The 17530-nt window shown below is 33.6% G+C and overlaps 1 protein-coding gene across 1 annotated transcript in view; it reads left to right on the top strand.

Moving 5' to 3' along the window:
• The first annotated feature begins 209 nt into the window (after nucleotides 1–209).
• LOC106460141 (probable G-protein coupled receptor 83) overlaps nucleotides 210–17530 on the top strand; it is a 31602-nt gene continuing 14281 nt past the window's right edge. Inside the window, exon 1 of the mRNA XM_022386788.1 lies at nucleotides 210–637. Within this exon, the coding sequence (XP_022242496.1) occupies nucleotides 264–637 (374 nt within the window). The 5' untranslated portion in view covers nucleotides 210–263. The remainder of the gene's footprint in view (nucleotides 638–17530) is intronic.

The raw sequence follows: 17530 nt of genomic DNA, 5'->3' as shown, positions 1-17530 counted from the left end.
AATAACAACATTATTGGCGATGGGTAGCCGGAAAAGTTGAGGACTGTACAGAGTGATGAGTAGCTGTTCAGACGCAACAGCTAATTTTTCACTTACATCGTATGCAACAGTTAGCGGACATACCCAACTAAACGGATACAATTAAACATATCCAGCTAAATAGATTAGTAGGGTTTTCATCCTTTTGTACTTTTCGGTCTATGTTAGTATTAAAAACATATTTTTTAGGATTTACTTGTAAGTAATTAGTCCAAATTCTCCAAATGGATCCTAGTAACTATGTAAACGCTAGCAATATTTCCGATATAAGTCATGAACTGGAGGCGCTGGGACCTGATTTACAAATATTTCTCATCACTCTGTATTCCATAACGGCAGTGCTGGCTTTAGGGGGAAATGTAACTGTTATTGTCGTTTTAACATTTGGAAAGAAATCTTCTCGTGATCTGCGGGCCTTTCTCATCAACTTAGCTGCTTCTGACATCACCATGGCGACCTTTTCAATCCCTTTCACTTACACAGACTTCATGTTAGGGCGTTGGATCTTCGAGCCATTTTTCTGTCCTGTTGTGTTGTTCATGCAACATTGTTCAGTCATCGTTAGCGTCTACACGCTAACAATAATTGGCTTAGACAGGTCAGTATGATTTTTTTTTAAATTAATGAATTGTTTAGATTAATTCCAATATTGTGAATGAACAAAATCGATATAATTTAGAACGTCGCTAGAAGCTAAGCAATTTAACCACCAAATTAACAAGTTGTTGTTGTACAGTACTGCTAGTGACATTCACATATTGCATCTTGTTAAGTAATTTTATAATTTTGCTTGTTACTGAACCTCCTGAAGTACGGCTCTACATAACTGAATAAACTGATTATTGTGCATATCATGTTAGGGTTTCAGTTATATATAATTATTTTTATTTGTGCATGTGCATTGCTTTACACTTTACTTATTTTCATTTTCTTCACAACTTTACTGTGTCATTAGTTTATTATGTCCGTTAAATGGTGTTGCTTTATTACGTGTTTTTAGACAAGGTTTGTCCAATAATCTACTTTATTCTTAATATAAGAAAAAAAAACATAATAAAAATGCAACTAATTACAATTTTAACACAAAATTTAACAATGATCATTTTCTTGACAACTGGTCACTTAATTGGCAATTGCTTACTCGTTTGGTCACTGCAACTGATCATATTTAACCACTGAAGGTTTTTCTGTCGATATGACTCATTATAACTATAGTATATACCTAGTGATATACTTACAAAGTGATAAATGACCATCTTCACTCAAGTAGTATTAAGTGTTTGAAATTATTTGGTCGATTATTTAAGCATAAAGCATTACCAGTTGAAAATTAATTTTCAGTAACACAGGAAGAGCATAAACGTTACTTTGCTAGACATTTGAAATAACACAAACTCAGCTAACTTTATGTTACGTTATAGTCATGTGTTATGGTTATAAAAGTCAGTAAAATCATCAAACTTCCCCCCTGGTGACATCAAGACAGACATGCGGTGACATGACCTAAGTATAGGTACATTTCAGCAATAGATAAAACTGGTATTTGCATATATCACGATAAATGTGAACATTGTTAAAGTTGTAGGTGGAGAAACATTGTACCAACAATAACTATAAGAAGAATTGTAACAAACTAAAAATGTATTAAATTTTTCTTGTTAATTGAAGCCTAATGTTCAGGGCTATTTTAATATAAGCAAATGCACGGAAGCTTTTAGGGTATCATAAACAATTTTGAACACATTGCATTTGAAGGTTTATTGTAACTAACCAGGGATGCTATATGATAAAACCTTCTCATTTATAAGGTGCCTTTCTGAAGACACTTGAATGAGTGTTGTTCAGCAAGACGTGAGAGAAAACTTGGATAAATGATAATAAAGAATAAGTTAGCAGGTCTAAATGAAAACCGTTTCTAGTTTCATTTTGTTTTATCATCTACCGCACCTTATACTGCCTGACGGAGGGCGTCTGCCCGAAACGTTGCACAAAATAAATATAGAAATAGTTTACACGTAGACGTGTCAGTTAATTCGTTATAATCTTTTATTCAAGAGTTTCTAAAGACACGTGTTCTCGATCTTTACTCAGTCGAGTGCTTGTAAAAATCACTGTAAACTCGAGTGAATTTTATAAATATATATAAAACTTTTCAGGCAAATAAGCCTAAAACAAAATTAAAATTGTCGAACATAAAAGACAGCCGAATGAAACTACTTCAAAAACTGTAATGTGATAAAATCAAATATACCCTAGTAAGAAAGTTATTTGCAGAAGAGGGACCCATGTAGCGGTGAGGATACACTGTTATTTGAAATAAAATTAGAATGAAAAAATGAATCTATTAGAAACAGATACTAGGACTCAAGCCCACAAAGTTACACATCTGAAATTAGTATTCATTGTTCTGGGGAAGGTAGTTGTTCCTAATGGAACAGAAAAGAAAAATCCCACACACACACATACTAGAATTAAAAATGAAATACAACGAATATAGCTTATTATAAGTAAACCTTATTTCTTGAAGTTCACATTACAATCTCCGTAATCTTCATACCTGAATGCAACAGAGTAAAATCTAAGATGTCTGGTTTCCTTTTGAGTTTACTTACTAATTAAGTAAGGAAGATTGTTTTTTAGTACAGGTACGACGTTTCGATTTGGTTTTGTTTGTATTTCGCGCAAAGCTACACGAGGGCTATCTGCGCTAGCCGTCCCTAATTTGACAGTGAAAGACCAGAGAGACAGCAGCTAGTCATCACCACCCACCGCCAACTCTTTTACCAACGAATAGTGGGTTTGACCGTCACATTATAACGCCCTCACGGCTGAAAGGGCGAGCATGTTTGGAGGGACGAAGATTCGAACCTGCTACCCTCAGATTGCGAGTAGAGCGCCCTAACTGCCTGGCCATGCCGGGGCACGACGTTTCGATCACTGATGCGATCATTCTCGTACCTGTTATAAAAAATAATTTTCCTCAGTGTAAAAGCTGTAACTTATGTCTAAATCTAAGTGATGAATACAAAAATATTGTTTACTTTTATATCTAAATCTAAGTGATGAATACAAAAATATTGTTTACTTTTATGTCTAGATCTACGTGATGAATACAAAAACACTGTTCACTTTTATGTCTAAATCTATGATGAATAAGAGTATCATATTTTGTAGTTTTTTTATTTCCAATTCATTAGGATTTATAGTGTTAATATTTTAATAGTCTGATTTTTTCAGGATAATTAAATCATCAATACAGCTGAATTTAAGGCTGTTTTCTTAAACTAACTTTTATATAAAACATAGATATAAGTTAGCGTCATTAAGATTTCTCTACGCTAGTGCTTTTGAGTAAGCTTGAGAGCTTACGTTTATCACGCTAAAATGCAGAGTTCAGAACCATGGTGGGCATAGATAACCTGTTGTGTAACGTTGCGCATAAAAAAACCAACATAAAAAAACTAAGCTTATTCCATTGGCCTTGCTTTTGCTAGATACTAGGTATGGATAATCTCGTTAACCCGTTCACACGCACCACTAATTAAGATAGAAGCACTTGGGTGCTTTCTCAGATACAACTTACCTTTCTCACATTATAGTTCGTACTTATCGCCTTCTGTGGTCTGTTTGTATTGCTCTGTTTAACTTACTAATTGCTGTAACTTCTTCTTTTATGTTTGGTGTCATTAGGATGAGTTACTGTAGACCGTGAATGGTAGGTAGCCTTAGCCCACACCTGTTCTTATTTTTTATTTCTTTCAAATGCGAGATTTGTGAAAAGAAGTTAAAGCTATGTGGAATCGTCTCTATTTTCCAAACTGTAGTTTGTATCTTAGATATTTCATGTCTCTCCTTTATGAGCGACTAATTTTGTTTTGGGCCAAGTTATTATTTTTTTTCATACAAACATGCATAGACACACACATATTTATACATAGTTACAAATTTAACCATCATGGATTATTTGTTGGCCAAAAATATTAAAGTAGTATCAGTGAAATAAAGCTTTTGTAAGAACATCAGTAAAGAGAGTCAGTTTTTGAGGATCATGTGTGCATTAGCACTATCATACGTGATGTACGTTTTTGAGAGGTGGTTAATGAAAGTGTTCCAAAGTGCGACATGAATTTCTTGACGACCTAATATATAGATATATGTCTATTCAACAACAGGTAACTTCATATACAGAGTAGAATAAACAATAGACCGAAATAGTAACTAGCAACTTAAGTTTTCTTAAAAGTAATACCTTTATTTATGAAAAAGACAAACAGGAAATAAAATAGTAGACAAAAACCTTACATGAAATCAATATATCAAGGTAATAGAAACAAACCAAGATCTAGTTATATATACATACAGACGATTAACTTCGCCTCTTATAGGAACAATTTGCATATGCTAATACTAAGGCGTGTCGCCGCATATGTGAACCAAGGATCTACATTTTTAGCATCTATATATTTGGTTCTAGACATTCCGACAGTGTAATAGCGCCACGGAGACATAATGACTGGGTAATAATATTACACCCCATTCTGAGGAAGGATATTTATTTAAGTTATTGCTAAACGATACATTTACAAGAACGAAACTTTCGGTTCTCTCCCTGAAAGTGGAAAAAAAACTCTCGAGGCAGAACGTGTGAGACAACAGGTGACTCTTAAACCACACTCCAAACTTTTCTGGACCAACGCCATCTTCTGTAAAATGAACCCTATGGTTACAAAGGTATATCTTTGATTGATAAAAGACTTCGTGATGAAGCTGGACATAGCTCCTGACTCGACATTGTCTAACAATATTGCTGTATGAACATCCTTTCTCGAAAAGGGCTGTGATATTTTTCTTACTCTTATCATTTGAACAATTTATTTGATTTTTCATCAAACAATAGAAACTTTTAAACCTTCATTTCCCAACGCCACTTCTGAACCTCCGTTAGATAAGAATTCTGAGATATAAAACATTTTGTGTATCATTTTACTCACAACGCATCTGACCAATTTCCATTTTAAAGTTTTACTCCTCGAGCTTAAAATTTCGAAATAATGATGTGCATTTTCCTGCGTCTAATCAAAATTTAGAAAGCACTCAATGAAAAATTAGCAATCGGTTATATGTATATGATTATAACACTTTGTAAAGTTACCAAAGAGTGTAAAATTTTGGTACTAGCGAGAGTTTGCAGAAGTTTTCATGAATTTCTTTATAATCACCTTTAGGTATTAGCATAGTTTAGCTGATCTCATTGTAACATTATAACTAAAGATACTTTAGATAGCCCCTATGAAACTCATATGATAAATCTTATTTCAGTGTTCACAAAATAGAGTAGTACAGTACGTAAGTACAGCAAAGTAAATTCTTCGCTTCTAAGCGATTCACAAACCTCAAAATATACATATAAAAGTTTATATAAATGAAAACGTTCTCTTCAGCTCGTTTATCTCATAATCTCCTACTTGGTTTTAAATTAGAAAATAAATAAATATGTCATTGTTACATTGGATTGTTAGTAATATGTTTTAATAACTTGTATTAGAACAGTAATTGTCAAAATCATTTTTTTTTCATAATATATTTTGAGGTAGAAGAATGAGTTGTAGATTTTTATAGATGTTTATGGTGTATTGTACGAGAGCATTAATTATGATAGGTGACGAGTTTTCGATAACATAGTATTTGAACATATTAACGAAAATGTTCAATATCTGAACACATGTGTTTGGTCTATCGTTTTTAATTCTAGATTTTATTTTCCAAATATCTAATACAAGGGTGTTTCATGAAATAGACACTCGATATGCAAAATGTAATAAAATGTATCAGTTTACAAATAGGTTTAGAACAGAAAGACTCTTGAATCTGAAATTGATTTTGGCTCTTTTTGCTTACTACTACTACTACTACGACTGTGGAAATATACGTTTTATGTAGCGATATGAAATACCCTAATCTCATGAAGGAAAAAGAGGTCGTTATGGCGGCCGATTTCTTTTGTGTCAGGTCGTTACGTTATTTTAATCGAAACTGCATCCACATAAGCGCAGTATCGATAGTATTGACGATTATGTTTCGTCCATAATCAGCGAGTGTATTCACTGTAACCATAAAAATGACGAAAGAAAGAAAGTTTGTCAATTGATAACTTTTCTAAGAAGTGACCTATATGCTGAACTTCTGGTAATCACGTCCATATGCCGTGGTATTACAGGACTTTTTTCAAGACATTTCTTTCATCCAACAATGGAAAAAGTGAAGAAGTAGAGATACTCGTAATAACAGAAAATTCGTTTATAATGTTATCTCGAGCATCAGTAGACCAGAGTATCCAGTTTATAGATCCTACAAGTGGCTAAAACTTTCACGGATGTTTTCAAGAGAGGTACCTATGTTTTGATACCTTCTTGTTAGCATGGCTGAGTGCGTGATTAGTTAGATGAATGTAAAAGGTTTCTTTTATCTTTCGTTTTAGTATTATTCCATTTTATTCAATGTTTTTTCTTCTGTTGTGCTCCTGAATTCTAACTTTTGTTCGTCGTTTTGCTTCTCCAATTTATTGGAATCCAAATTCAGCCGGTGATGTTGTAAGCTGTGTTTTATCCTTCTGTTGGATCTTTACGTAATTTGATGTGCACTGTGTTCGAATCGTGTTGTGGCTTCTAAATACATAAGTAACCGTATAGGCAGGCTACTAACTATGAAAACGATGGGTATTCAATCGCCACAATCTTACTATTAAAACTATGTCATAATAAAGGGGAAAAGTTCACTGCTACATTTTGTTAAAATTTATTGGCCCTAAAAAGTAATTCGAGGAAACTATATTAAAGGCTGATATGTATTGTTCATGTAAGAATCCAAGAATGAGATAAAGCAGTTTGCTACATTTTGCTGAAGTAGACGGTCACTTTAAAAAGATAAAGCTAGCGCTGCTCATTTTTCTAATAAGGAAATATGCATAATAAACAAAGGTGATGTTTCTTGTTCGTACTACATTTCATTGACGAATAAGAAGAGATTTCTACATTTTATTACTGTAAATATCTACTGAAAAGGTTATGATTTTGGCTATATTCGCTCACCACTATAGGGCATTTTTCTTGTTAAGCACAAAGCTACATAATGGGCAATCTGTGCTGTGCCCTTCAGAGCACTGAGGCACCACAAGAGGGAAATATAAGAACTATCTTATATTTATTGTTCTCGCATTTTGGTTCTTCTTGTTCGTGACTACAACAAACTTATATGATACACTTACGTAATTCATAGTTTTTAGAGAGAGAGTTTTGTTTTTGTTTTTAATTAAGCACAAAGCTACACAATGGGCTATCTGTGCTCTGCCCACCACGGGTATCGAAACCCGGATTCTAGCGTTGTAAGTCCGCAGACATACCGCTGTGCCACTGGGGGGCTAGAGAGAGAGAGAGTAGAGGCCCAATAGCTTATAAGGTATAGATAGTAACTTTGTCACTCGAAACTACATTAACATCACTGGTAATATCGTAATAAGGCTTAGAGAGAATTAAATAAGCTGCGATATCAAAAATTATTTTTTAATTTTAAGTTTACCTACAAAAGGTTAGACATTTTCTAGAGTTATCGTTAGCTAGTGAGATTAACTCTAAGTATGTGTTTTGTTTATCACGTAGCTAGTGAGATTATCTCTAAGTATGTGTTTTGTTTATCACGTAGCTAGTGAGATTAACTCTAAAGATGTGTTACTGACAGAAATGCGCTTTATTTGATTCCATGAACATTGACGAGGAATCCAGATACATTGCACGTGCAGTTGATAAAACGAAAAAGAGAGACGTTTTCCATTTCGAATTCTGAAGTATTTAATTAGTAACTCTATTTATAAGAATTTACAACGCAGAAGTAATATATAGACATACAAGCTAGTGAGATCAACTCTAAGGATATGTTCTGTTTATCACGTAGCTAGTGAGATTAACTCTAAAGATGTGTTTTGTTTATCACGTAGCTAGTGAGATCAACTCTAAGGATATGTTCTGTTTATCACGTAGCTAGTGAGATTAACTCTAAAGATGTGTTTTGTTTATCACGAAAGGTACGGTAGCCTTATGTGTTAAAATTAGAGATGAAAAAAATGATTGATTGATTAGCTTATCCAAACTAAATAGAAAATGAGCCTTTTGAAATTTGCATCTTAAATCAATACAGATTTATTTCGAAGAGAGCTTGAATTCAGGTTCGAGATTCTCAACAACTTTCACAACTTTATACCTACTACACGTTTTAAAGACGTTTTATCTATATTTTGTAAGATATGTTCCTATTTATATTGAAATTTTATTATTTTATCAGAAAAAGAAGTTGAATAACAAATGCTGAAAATATATCTTAAGTTCTACAAAGAGAGAAGTGATCTTTTGATAAATTATAACAAGCATAAAAATGATAGCTTTCAATTTATAATTATTTCTCATGTCGATAAAAAGAAGAGGATTCTTTCTTACAAGCGATACAGATTATGTGATGATGGACTGCTGACAAGGCCAACGTTTGTGGGATCCCATAAAAACATCAATGGGAACATTATGTGTCAAAATGAAAATGATGATGAAGATCGAGATGAAGATAGGAGAACATGAGGACTCTATATAGAATTGGAAGTTTGAGCAACGTGTACCAGGAGATGAAAAGATTGGAGTGTGATATCCTAGCACTTAGTGAGATTAGATAGACTGATTCAGGGACTCTTATTAGTGAAGCCTGAAAATTTATGTATTCAGTACGAGATGAGCTCCACAAAGGAGTGGTCTGCTAGGGAAGTAGAAATTAAGCAACTGTGTGACAAGCTTCTTGGTAATGATAATAAATAATGTTACTCACCATCCACTTTTATGCGTTTTACATCCGATAGTGCAGAAGAGGAAATCGAAATATTTTATCAAGATGTTGTGGAAGCTATGCAGAGATCAGAAGAATATTTGATGTTAATTCATGACTTTAAAGGTGCGTGAATGTAGGAATGATATACTAGATGGACAACGTGGCCTTGGAGAACGAGAAAGGAAAGAGATTAATACAATTTTGTGAATAGAAAGGCTTAGTGATAAGCAACACTTGGTTTAGAATCACCCTGACCATTTGTATACTTGGAGGTCGCTACAAAATGTTGAAGGAATTGTGATAAAAGTTATGCTAATGCTATAGCATTTACGGGTGAATCTGGGGAGGATTTACAACGGTTACTTGACTGACTTGTTAATAAAGAAATTCTATGTACTCGGAATAAATGCCAACAAAGCTAAGAAAATGGGAAGTTGATGATCCGAGAAAGCTCCCAGAATATGCATCAAAGAAAAAGGTAAAGAGTTGGAAGAAGTATGAGGGTTTAGTTATTTAAGATGAATATCAGTAGTGCGGGAAAGTGTGGAAAAAAGAGATAAAACGAAGACTATGAATGGCTAAAACGGATTTATAAGTCTCAAAGAATCGCTCAAGTGAGACTATAAAGTAGAATTGAAGAATAACTACTAAACTGTTACTTATGGTTAGTCCTACTTCACTTGGTGGCAGCGTGAACACTGTCTGCTGTTAAAAAAACGTCAGTTGAAAATATTTAAATTATGGTGCTATAGACGAATGATGAAGATGAGCTAAATAGAAAGAAAAACTAGCGAGGAACTAATGGAACGTGCAACGACGAAAATACAGCTGCTGGACATATATAGGAAACGGAAGATGCGCTAATTTGGGCACATTAGAGATTTTGAGAGATAAAATCGAAAGAAGGGGAGTGAGGGGCAAAAATAGACTTACTTGGCTCAATTACAGTAGTAAATAAAATGAAGATGACAAGATCGGATTAGGAAAGTTGGTGTAGGCAGTGAGGAATAACGATCAACGGAGAATCATGGTAATCGACTCTCAGAATTTTGGTGAACATTATGTTTGATTGATTAAAGCTTAAGACTCATAAATAGGTACTTGAGTTATTCATCTTCAGGCATTACTTTTTAATGAACTACACAATACGAAATCTATGGTTGTCGAACCAAGAGCAACTTAAAGGCGGAACTGATGTAGTTAACCTCTGCCTTCAGTTTATGTACGAGTAAGCTCTCCTCCATTATTGGATCTTATTAAGACATGAAAACTAGTTTGAGGGGAAGACTACATCACTCTCACCTAGCGTATGTTCCACAATACTTGATCTATTTGAATACTTTACACTTACGTGTTCCTTTATACCGGTTAACAGTTTAGTTGTAGTGGAACCAATATAACCATGCTGACAGCAAGGATAGGTAAATCTATAACCAACATCTAGAGAAGCATGACGTAGTCGTTTGCCGAAATAGCTGTGATATCTTAACAAGGGCCAATGATGAACTGAGTTTATGTTTAAAAGAGAACTTGTTTGTACATAAGGTGAGACCTGTGATTAATTACACTAGTTTATTTTGAATTTCGCGCAAAGCTACACGAGGGCTATCTGCGCTAGCCGTCCCTAATTTAGCAGTGGAAGACTAGAGGGAAGGCAGCTAGTCATCACCACCCACCGCCAACTCTTGGGCTACTCTTTTACTAATGAATAGTGGGATTGACCGTCACATTATAACGCCCCAACGGCTGAAAGGGCGAGCATGTCTGGTCTGATGGGGATTCGAACCCGCGACCCTCAGATTACGAGTCCAGCGCCCTAAACACCTGGCCATTCCGGGCCGGCAATTACACTAGTTCTGCCTTTAACTTACTGTTGTTAGTAATTCTTATACTATCCAACATGTCTTTTAAAGAAAGTAGACGATTATTATTCAATGAAAAACAGCTATATTAGTCTATACTTTACGACTACAAATATATCCGTATCTACTATCGCTCTAATAAGAATTAAAATGGTTCCACACGTATCGCGGCTAGGTTAAATAACACGTTTATAACTTGTGAGCATTTTGTTTTTTATCTATGAAATAGTTTTATGTGTGGCTTCTTCCATAAAATAACAATTTGTTCTAAACTTTTGTTTTGAAGCCTCAGTCAGCTTTAAGAGAACCGTTGATAGCTTACACAAAACTCATTTTGCTTCAGGCTCAATAACTGTCAAATTTGAATAAATTGTTACTCAAAAACTTAACTAATATTATTGTTTATATCTATTTGTGATCTTTTTACTTCAACAATACGCGAGTTTCAGTCAAGAAAAGATGACGTAGAGGCCTAATCCATTCCTTGATTCCCTACTTCCGCTGCATATTATTGAGTATCAGCGAGTTATTTCTTTGGAACTCACTAGTTGGAAAAGTGAGTGACTAATGATTAGGTTTTTATTCGTTTTTTTTTAATATAACAGAAGTTTTTACTGCACTTGATCATTCTCCACTGCTGAACTGCCATCTTGAAGTGATTATGCTATATTTACGATTCATGTTAAGCCAGAAAGTGAGTAAATATTCGTCGAAAACACCGATTCCGGAAATCAAGCAAGACGTTTAAAATTACAGCACATGCGTATACTGCTGAAAGTACAAGTTGAAAACTGATGAGATAAAAACGACCATGCTCTATTTTTGTAAAAACAATACAGACCATTAAGTAATCTATTACTTATCTCATTTGCAAAATTAAAACTTTTTATTTAATTTCTGTAGTGCATATTGGTGTATAGAAGACATTTTAGTACTAGAAATAAACGACCTCATAACACCAAATTGTTGTTTTTCTTTAACTGGACACTCAACGTTTCGCCTTACAACTTCTTCAGGAGTGTTCCACTAAAACAAAACCGTAACTGACAGTACAAAGCTTCAAATGGTTTAAATAATAAATCATAATGGAATCTACAGCGTGCACTTGACATATTAAGTAGTAAAGAGTATTGTTGAAATAATGAATTGTTACCTGTAATGAACAAAAGTTTTATCAAGGTTACAGATTTAAATAACAAAAAGATAAGATGAAAAAATAAAATAATTAAAATTATAGATGTCATCTTCTGTCCCTATTCATCTCTAGTCGTAGTTGTTCGATGAGCTTCTTTGAATTTTCTGTCAGTGTACTTGGTGGGGATTTGTACAGAGAATGGTGGTTTCAAGTCAGGTGTTACTTGTTCATGATTAGTTAAAAATGATCTACAACCACGCTTCTTTCATGTTGTTGTTTATAAAGAACGTCAATATGTTCTCCTGTTCTTGTGTGTAGGGCCCTTCTGGTTTCCCTATGTGTGTATCATGTTACACATAAGCTAATAAACAGCATTGGAGGCAAGACACCCATCTTTAGATTGTAAACACGTTTTTGTAAGACAGTGGGCTATATTACATTGTAGAGTAGCGTACTTAGTTTTTGAAAGTTGGCTTTTTAGGGTTGAACCTGGCCTTTCTATAACTTGTCTCAATAAACACCCTTTTAGATACTACCAACTGACAACCTCCCCATTGAAACGAAAATCGCGGATGTGAGGAAATGATTAGGGAAGTCTTACAAATACATAGAAATAATCAAGCTAAGCCTAACTTAAATCCCCAATAACAACTAGCACTTAAAAAAGATAATAACATCATCGTCAAAGAATCGGACAAATATAAATGTTTTGTAGTTATGAGCAGAAACTCTTACGAACAAAACAATGTTTGATCACCTAAAAGTGGTAACTCTACAGACTTACTACTTTAAAAATCGCATTTTGATACCTGGGATGGACAGAGCACAGATTGTGTAACTTTGTGCTTGAAAACAGCCAAACCAAACTCTGCGGGATACACGACGATGGTCTGAAGATCTTGCTAATGATCTAGCTCTAAATACAAAAGTAAATGTTACCTGGAGAACATGTTTATGTAAGTTTGAGATAAAAGCATTTTTGGATAAACTACTGATGCCAAAATATAAACTAATAATCGTCATTTCTTTCCTGATCATACCTTAAGGGATACTACTAACCAATGTGAAGGAAGTTTGAATTTCCCTAAAACATTTATCGCTAGAGAGCGAGAATAAAAGATTAAACTGGTCTATATCGATCGTTTTAATAATCTATTGAGATTTTAAGGACGTTATGTTTGAATAACTGCAAGATGTTACACGATAAATGTAAAGTTATGATTGGGAAAGAGTTAAATTTACATACTGATGATCCTTTTGAACTATCATAGCTTTCTAACGTATCGTACTAACTACTTTCTAATAGCTGCAGGTTCACAGAAATAATTTTCAACCCACTGTGGGAGCGTTTGAAGTACCTTACTTAACTTATTCCTAAAATTAAGCTATATAGTCTTAGCAACTCAAGTTAGGTATTTACGTTACTTACAAATTGCAAGGAGATTATGTTTGTTCAAAGAGGATCTCCTACTGATAATAGAATTAAGCTAGATCTTAATTATGTCGAGCGTGGCCTGGTAGTTAGTGTGCCCAGACTGTAAATTCGAGTGTTTTATGTCTTGCAGACCGTTGTTATAATAAAAACGACTTCGCAATTGGGAGCCCACGTTGCACCGTAAGAGCAACGGTAAAATCCCACGATTTATTTAGAAAAGAGTAGCCCAAAAGTTGGCGGTGGGTGTTATTCTTTTTCCTCCAGACTATCTGTTCAAATATAGGGATGGTTTAAAGCAAAAAATTCGAAATAAACCAGTACTGTTTCAATCAATAATTTTCATGAAATTTAGATATTTAAAGTATTTACCTGTCGTTAGGTGATTCAACAAAGGAGAACCTTCTATTGGTAGGAAAGTAATCTAGATCCCAGTTAACTCGTCGGCACAAGATGTTTTTTTTTAATACATTAATTACTAGGGTATTGTACATAGTAGAGATAGTGCTAGAACTGATTAATGATTTAAACATGCTTCACAAAGATTTTATTTCCACTGGGCGTGTATTTTGGAAATTTCCTTACTGAAATGTATAATATTTCAGTAATTTATGGTGGATCTTGTGTGTAGTTTAACTCAGTTCTTTAATGTCCTACATTTTGGCAGTGGTCTTTTCTGTTTATTGCCAAGTTTTTACTTTATAAACTGTCCACTTGCTGATAGTATCTTGTTTCTAACAATCTGTTTGTTGATCTGTACTTGTTGGCGGTGTTCTTCGTGTTTATTGACAGTGTTTTGTTTCAACAGGATCTGCCTGTTGATAGCACATTCTATTTACAGTGTCTTACTTGTTGACAATGTTTACTTTTTAAAACGTTCGCTTGTTGACAGTATTCTTCTTCTAAACAACGTTCTTCTCGTTAGTATACTCTTTCCTTTTATTGACAGTATTCTGTTTACTGACAACGTTCTGCTCGTTCTTAGTGTTGCACTTGTTAACAATTTTTATTTGCAGTGTTTATGCTTCCCGTAATTGTCTTTTTGTTGATAGTATTAATCTTATCAACAACGTCTTACTTCAACTTGTTGAAACGTTTGTATTTGTTGATGGTGGAATCTCTATTTCTTTGATAGTGATTTTGTAATAGTGTTTGCTTTCTGAAGTGCTCCTTTTTCAATAGTTGATAACACTCTTTCTGGTATTGACAGGGTTTTTTAACGCTCACTTGTTGAAATATTTTCTGGTTTTTTACAACACCCTGCTTCTTAAATTTATTTTTATTGACAGAATTCAATTGACTGATAGTGTTATTCTTTTAATTGTACGTTCCATGATCGTTGACGTCATTCTTAGATATAACCAGCTGCCTGTGGATTAAATAGCATACTCTCTATGCTTTATTTTCCAATCACATATGCTGTACCAACATGTTCTCGTACAAGCATGTTTGTTATGAAGAAAATAATTAGTTTCACTTTATTTAAAAAGTCAGTGCAATTTAGACGTTTATATATTCCATATAAATATATCTTGTTTCTTTCTACTACGCTGTCTTGGCATATATAACTATATATTTATATTCAATATCAACATAAAATTAAACTGTATATAACTATATTTATATTAAATATCACCATAAGATTAAACTATATATATATAACTATATTTATATTCAATATCAACATAAAATTAAATTATATACGACTATATTTAATATCACCATGAGATTAAACTATATATAACTACATTTATATTTATGTTCAATATCAACATAAAATTAAACTATATATAACTATATTTATATTCAATATCACCATGCGATAAAACTATATATAACAATATTTATATTTATATTCAATGTCAACATAAAATTAAACTATATATAACTATATTTATATTTATATTCAATATCATCATGAGATTAAACTATATATAACTATATTTATATTTATATCCAGTATAAACATAAGATTAAACTATATATATAACGATTTATATTTATATTCAATATCAACATAAAATTAAATCACTGATTGACAAACGATGAAAAAGCCAATTATAATCACACTCCATAGTATGTCTACGAAAGTCTATACTAGGCTTAAGAATGGGGGGGGGGGGGCGAAAGACACATTGAAACAAGCTTCTTATTAGCATATAACACAATATGGAGTACGAAATTCTTAGTTTAACGTAGGGTAGGTCTAAGTTTAAATTATTTTATTTCAAAATATTTTTGTGATGATTATAAGAATTATATTAAAATGATATTTTAATATTTGACCAATTAATGTTTTAAACGTTATTCCAAAATGCATTTTGTTAAAGAGGAATGTTAATAGTGACTAATATGTGTGCAAAGTGTTAATATTTTGGAAACTATCAGAATTGACAAAATATGATACATATTTGGGAACAAATCATGCAAATTATTAACACATTTCTCCTCTACTAAATTTATTTTAAAAAATCGTGTTTGTATTTAGTTATTATCTCTTAAGACTATGACTAAAAAAAAGCGAATGATACAAATTATTGTGCTTATTTTCTTCGAAACATGTTAAAACTATATTTTGACTCGAGGTTACTTGTTTAAAACTACTGAATTCCATGTTAAAAGGTGCCGTAAAATCCGGCTAATTGTTGACTCATTGATTCATAAATGTGCTACATGTCAAACGAAAACAAGAAAAGTATACGAAGTTATAGTAGAGACGCAGTTAAAGTCAGCTAATCTGACGCGTTCTAAAGTGGTACTCACACTGACTTCTAGCTCTAAAATTCTTATGAAATATATATTCGCACCAAGGACGCCGCAAGAATTCATACGACGTAACAAGAATTCCACTTGAAGTAAATATGGAAGCATGACTGCATCCCAGCTCTGTCGTTGGAATATGTTAACAGTTGACATGCGGATATTTTTAACTTAGTAATTACTAATTCAGTCTATTGAAACTTTTCTTCTTTACTACTTAGTGCACAGCAGAAAAAAAAATTGAAATTATTTTGTTATTCTATGGAACTATTTTACTTACAAATGACAAAATTATTATTCCAATAAGTGATATAGAAAAGAAGCCAAATATTTCCACTTGACTCACAAATGACAAAATTATTATTCCAATAAGTGATATAGAAAAGAAGCCAAATATTTCCACTTGACTCAGTTACAATGTATTAGGTCGTCAAGAAATTGATGTCGCTTTTTTTTGTAGACGAAAAAAAACCCGATGACTTATATATCAAAACAAAACATTTATTAAATGAAATAGTCTCCATACTTACCGACGATGCTTTTCCATCTTACAACCAGGTTGTTAATGCCCTGATTAAAGAAATTACTTGGCTTTGAAGCAAAAATCATATCGATGTCCTTTTTAACATCTTACACATATGGTGCCATATCTGGAGAATATGGTGGGTGGGAAGAACTTCCCAACCAAACTTCATAATCTTGTGTTGCGTTAAATGCGCCACATGTGGACGTGCATTATCGTGGAGAAGAAGAACACCTTTCCGATTCACGAGTGAAGGGCGTTTCTGATGATGGGCTTGATTTAAACGTTCCAGTTGCTGACTATAGACCTCTACTTTGACAGTTCGCTGTGGATTGAGGAGTTCGAAATGAATTACTTCTTTGATGTCCCACCAAATGCAAAGCATCTCTTTCTGCGGATGGAGTCCAGGTTTGGAGTCGGAGGTGGATTTTGTCGAGGACTGAGCCATTGCTTTTGGCGTTTTATATTCGCATAGAGATTCCATTTTTCATCATCGGTGACAATTCTGTCCAAAAATGGTTCACGCGCATTCCGCGCCAGAAGAGACGAAGCAACGTTCACACGTAGGAAACGATGATCATCGGAGAGTTCGTGAGGCACCCAAACACCTTCTTTGTGGAGTTTTTCCCATATTCCTTAAATGTTTACGTATTGTTTCATGAGAGACGTGCAATTTGAGGGCCATTTCACGAGTGAGTTGCCTTGGGTTCGACTCAACAAGCGTCTTCAGAGCATCAGTATCAATTCCAACATGTCGGCTTCTGCCATCACAGTTTTTAAGGCTAAAGTAACTTGAACGAAATTTGCTGAACCCTCGTTGACACTTACAAATGCTCAAAACATTCCCATAAACTTCTTTGATATTCTTTGTGGGTACAGAGGCGTTGTTTACCTTCTTCTATTCAAAGAGCATTACA

Source organism: Limulus polyphemus, unplaced genomic scaffold (assembly GCF_000517525.1).
Source record: "Limulus polyphemus unplaced genomic scaffold, Limulus_polyphemus-2.1.2 Scaffold717, whole genome shotgun sequence".
Classification (NCBI taxonomy): domain Eukaryota; kingdom Metazoa; phylum Arthropoda; class Merostomata; order Xiphosura; family Limulidae; genus Limulus; species Limulus polyphemus.
This window is presented reverse-complemented; position numbering and strand designations above follow the sequence as displayed.